The 4,582-nt window shown below is 41.3% G+C and overlaps 1 protein-coding gene across 1 annotated transcript; it reads left to right on the forward strand.

Annotated features, from left to right (window-relative positions):
• The first annotated feature begins 2,028 nt into the window (after positions 1–2,028).
• Positions 2,029–2,976, forward strand: LOC144226863 (olfactory receptor 2V2). The gene has a single exon (XM_077758374.1). It carries the CDS (start codon positions 2,029–2,031, stop codon positions 2,974–2,976), a length of 948 nt encoding a protein of 315 aa, XP_077614500.1.
• Positions 2,977–4,582: the final 1,606 nt, after the last annotated feature.

Here is a 4,582-nt window from a genome sequence, read left to right on the forward strand (position 1 = left end):
GAGCCCTGTCACTTCTCAACAAATGAGAGATGGACTGACAAACTCAACATGTGTGATTCATTGTTTCTAGGCAACTTACAAATCCCCACCTTTCTTTTCTTTTCACCATCTTTCTTATATGACAAGATCACTTTTAAAATAGTGAAAGCCCAGTTTATTTATATCAATAATCAGAATTTAAGATGGAACATGAAAGGATGTGGTAGACAGCCTATAAGATGGTCCCATTCATCCTCTTTCCTGGTATTCATGCCCTTATGCTCTCCTCCCGTGAGTGTGGGATAGATTTGTGATTCACTTCTAGATAATAGAATTCAGTTGAACTCATGCGATGTCACTTCCAGTACTAGGTTGTAAGACTGGCTTCTATCTAGGGTGGTTTTCATTCTCACTGTCGCCAGGATCATTGCCTTGAAAGAAGTCAGCTACTTCTTCAGTGTGAGGCAGCCCCATGAAGAGGAACCAAGGCCTACAAACAGAAACATGAGTGATCTTGGAAGTGGAACCTCATCAGTCTAGCCTTGAGAGGACTGTAGCCTGTTTGACAACTTCACAATAACCCTCTGAGAGACCTTATGCCAGACACCCAGCTAAGCTTCACTCATATTCCTGACCCATAGAAACTGTAAGATGATAAATGATTGTCATTTTATTGAGAATGCTAAATTTTGGAGCTATTTGTTACACAGCTAATAGCTAATTAGTTATATTAGCTAATAGATACCTAATACAAATTTAAGGAAAAAGACCACAGTGCTCTGCCACTTGCAGAACCATGAAAATGCCAGACAGGGCAGTACTGAATGAATAAGGGGACAGGTGAAATTAGAAAGAGGCTAATAAAAGAGAGGAGAAGCCTAAAAACTGGAAATATCTTTGAGGGAAAAGACAATACTCCCACTGAGTGAGAGAGTGGGGACAACAATAAAAGAAAGAGTTGTGTCAGAATAGTATGATGTTTTCCATTTAATTATTTATAATCATTTATTATTTTCCTTGGGTTCAGATAGTGTGACTATTCTCAAGGGGGTTTTAATATTCATAGCTTTTATTTCTTAACTTGGCTTTTGTTCATGTAAAATTGGGTCATGTTTCTTAGTAAGATATTTAGTGAAAAATTATTGACCAAAGATCAAGAGAAATCCCTTTTAATGACATGCTCCAATAATTTAATTGGAATTTTTATAAGGCCATGAGTAAAAGCCATGTCCAAGATATTAGTTAGAAATATTTTGTAAAGAAAGCTCTTTGATGTCTACTAAAGACAACTTAGGTAAGTAGATATTACCTGTTTATTTACTTACCTAAGAAAAAGATACTGAAGATATTTTTACTGAAGCCTAATCCTGGGATTATTTTTAAAAGTTCAGCACAACTGAAGACCTCACTGTTCTTAATAGGTTTGGGCACCAAACTGTTGCTTTTTCACATTGGCCTTGTGACTTTCCTGTCACCCCTGTCACCCCCAAAATAATTGACAATAATGGCATCTAATTGTGACTCTTCCTTCTCATATGAGGCATGAAAGATGCTTCATTTATCAATATTATAAATATACCAGATTGGCTAGCCTGATAACACTTTCAGAACATAAAGAAAGATATACAGGCTAAAGAGCACTCATGCTTCATACACTTCCTTTCCATTATGCATATAAATGGTCTTTTGGGCTGAGATGTACAGCCCTGTTTGAGATAGTTTACCAAGTCTGTCTGATATCATAAAATACTCAATATAATATGATAAAGTCAAGACTTTGATTGCAGAAATGATAAATTCTTCCTAGATAAGATATACACAAATACAGATACATGATCCATTCTATAAACTAGGATGACTCTTATTGCTGCTAGATGAGAATATGAAGGAGTGTCCCTTCTATATCTCAAAGCTTAGGTTGTTGAAGTCTCATGCATTACAAACAAAACAGGTGGCTGAAGATGTAGAACGCAGAGGTAATATAGAAATATCAGTCAATCCAATATTTTTTGTTCACACTCTTAGGTGACCAGAAACATCAACTAAGCCATGGAGATATGGTTGAATCAATCATCCACAGATGACTTCATCCTCTTGGGCATTTTTTTTCACAGTCCAACTGACCTTGCCCTCTTCTCTATGGTTATAATGGTTTTCACAGTGGCCCTCTGTGGGAATTTCCTTCTCCTTTTCCTCATCTATGTAGATCCTCGACTTCACACACCCATGTACTTCTTCCTCAGTCAGCTCTCCCTCATGGACCTCATGTTGGTCTGTACCAATGTTCCAAAGATGATGGTCAACTTCCTGACTGGCAGGAAGTCCATCTCCTTTGTGGGCTGTGGCATACAAATTGGCCTCTTTGTGTGTCTTGTGGGATCCGAAGGGCTCTTGCTGGGACTCATGGCTTATGACCGCTATGTAGCCATTAGCCATCCACTTCATTATCCTGTCCTCATGAATCAGAGGGTCTGTCTCCAGATTATTGGGAGCTCCTGGGCCTTTGGGATAATAGATGGTGTGATACAGATGATGGTAGTAATGACTTTCCCCTACTGTGGCTTGAGAGAAGTGAACCACTTTTTTTGTGAGATGCTATCCTTGTTGAAATTAGCCTGTATAGACACATCCATTTTTGAGAATGTGATATATGCTTGCTGTATCTTCATGCTGTTTCTTCCCTTCTCCATCATCGTGGCCTCCTATGCTCGAATTCTGAGGGCTGTGCTCCACCTGCGTTCTGCTCAGGCTGGTAAAAAGGCTCTGGCCACCTGTTCCTCCCACCTAACAGCTGTCTCCCTCTTCTATGGGGCAGCCATGTTCATCTACCTGAGGCCTCGGCACTACAGGGTGCCTAGTCATGACAAGATGGTCTCTAGTTTCTACACAGTCCTTACTCCTATGCTCAACCCCCTCATTTATAGTTTGAGAAACCGGGACGTGATGGGGGCCTTGAGGAAGGGGCTGGACCATTGTAGGATTAGCAGTCAGCACTGAACACAACACAGGGCATACTGTGTCTGGCAACGCCATTTCCCAGTTCTGTGAATTCAGGTAAGTAATCTTTATGTGAGGCCCTGTTTCGTCATTAATAGTGATGATCAGGGGCGCCTAGGTGGCTTAGTCAGTTAGGCATCCAACTGTTGATTATCAGTTCAGGTCATGATCTCACTGGTTCATGAGATCAAGCCCCGCCCTTAGCTCTATGGTTGGGATTCTCTCTCTGCAAACACCCCAATTGCGCTGCGCTGTCACACACTCTCTCTCTTTCTCTTTCTCAAAATAAATAAACATTAAAAATTTTTAATAAAATGAAATAAAAATAGTGATGATCATAACACCTGCAGGCTTGGGGATGTCTTTTTAAACCCTAAGCCCTCTCTATGTTGAGTGAAAAACCAGGTTTTTTTAACCCAATATTTTGTGAACTAATTCATTTTTAAAATATAATACAATGGAATGTAAGACTTTGTAAATTCAAACACTGTGCAGAGGTAAGTCATTGGGATTATTATCATTTATTTTTTTAATTTTTTAGTGTTTTATTTATTTCTGAGAGAGAGACAGCGTGAGCAGGGGAGTGTCAAAGAGAGGGAGATACAGAATCTGAAACAGGCTTGAGGCTCTGAGCTAGCTATCAGCACAAAGCCGGACGTGGGGCTCGAACCTACAGACCATGTCATGAGATCATGAGATCATGAGATCATGACCTGAGCCAAAGTCGGACGCTTAACCGACTGAGCCACCCAGGCACCCCAATCACTTATTATTTAAAACTGGAATAAGGGCACCTGGGTGGCTGAGTCGGTTGAGCGTCCAGCTTCAGCTCAGGTCACAAACCAACTTGACAATAAACTATTTAAGTAAAAAAAAAGAAAAATTAACTAGCCTTTGGTGAAAGAAAAAGAAAAAGGGATTCCCAGCTATGCCATCCTTTCTATCTTCTGCCCTGGACAAGCTTTCCAGTCTCTCTGTGAATCAGTGTTCTCTGTAAAATGGGGATAGTAGTACCTACTTCAGAAGGTTGCTCTAGCTGTAATATGAGTGAAGTCTATGAAGCACAAAGCCCAGTACATAGCAAGACTAGGTGTTAGATCTTGCCTATTATTAATCTTAGCAAAGTCATGCTGGTAAAGATGGGTGTGTTGGGAGTTGGTGTAATGGGCACTTTGAAGGGTAGTAGGAAACATGTAGGCAGAGAAAATGAGCCATGATTCTTGGAATCTCAAAAGCCAAACCAAGGAGTCTGGTCAGAGTCAGCTGGCGAGAAAGGGGCTGGAATGGAGAAACTGACAAATGCTGCTGAGAGTTCCTAATAGGATGAGGCTCTCCTTTCCCCACCCAACACCCACCACTATTCCTGAATTTCTTGGGACTGCAATATGTCCACCTACCTCTTGAAGACCTGTGGTAGCTATTAGAAGTCCATAGGTCTAGGGGCGCCTGGGTGGCTCAGTCGGTTAAGCATCCGATTTCGGCTCAGGTCATGATCTCACGGTCTGTGGGTTCAAGCCCCGAGTCGGGCTCCGTGCTGACAGCTAGCTCAGAGCCTGGAGCCTGTTTCGGATTCTGTGTCTCCCTCTCTCTCTGAGCCTCCCCTGCT

Source organism: Crocuta crocuta, unplaced genomic scaffold (assembly GCF_008692635.1).
Source record: "Crocuta crocuta isolate KB4526 unplaced genomic scaffold, BGI_CrCroc_1.0 scaffold797, whole genome shotgun sequence".
In the NCBI taxonomy this organism is placed as follows: domain Eukaryota; kingdom Metazoa; phylum Chordata; class Mammalia; order Carnivora; family Hyaenidae; genus Crocuta; species Crocuta crocuta.

Coding starts and splice junctions, on each gene's coding strand:
- LOC144226863 (XM_077758374.1), top strand. CDS start 2,029: ATGGAGATATGGTTGAATCAATCATCCACAGATGACTTCATCCTCTTG.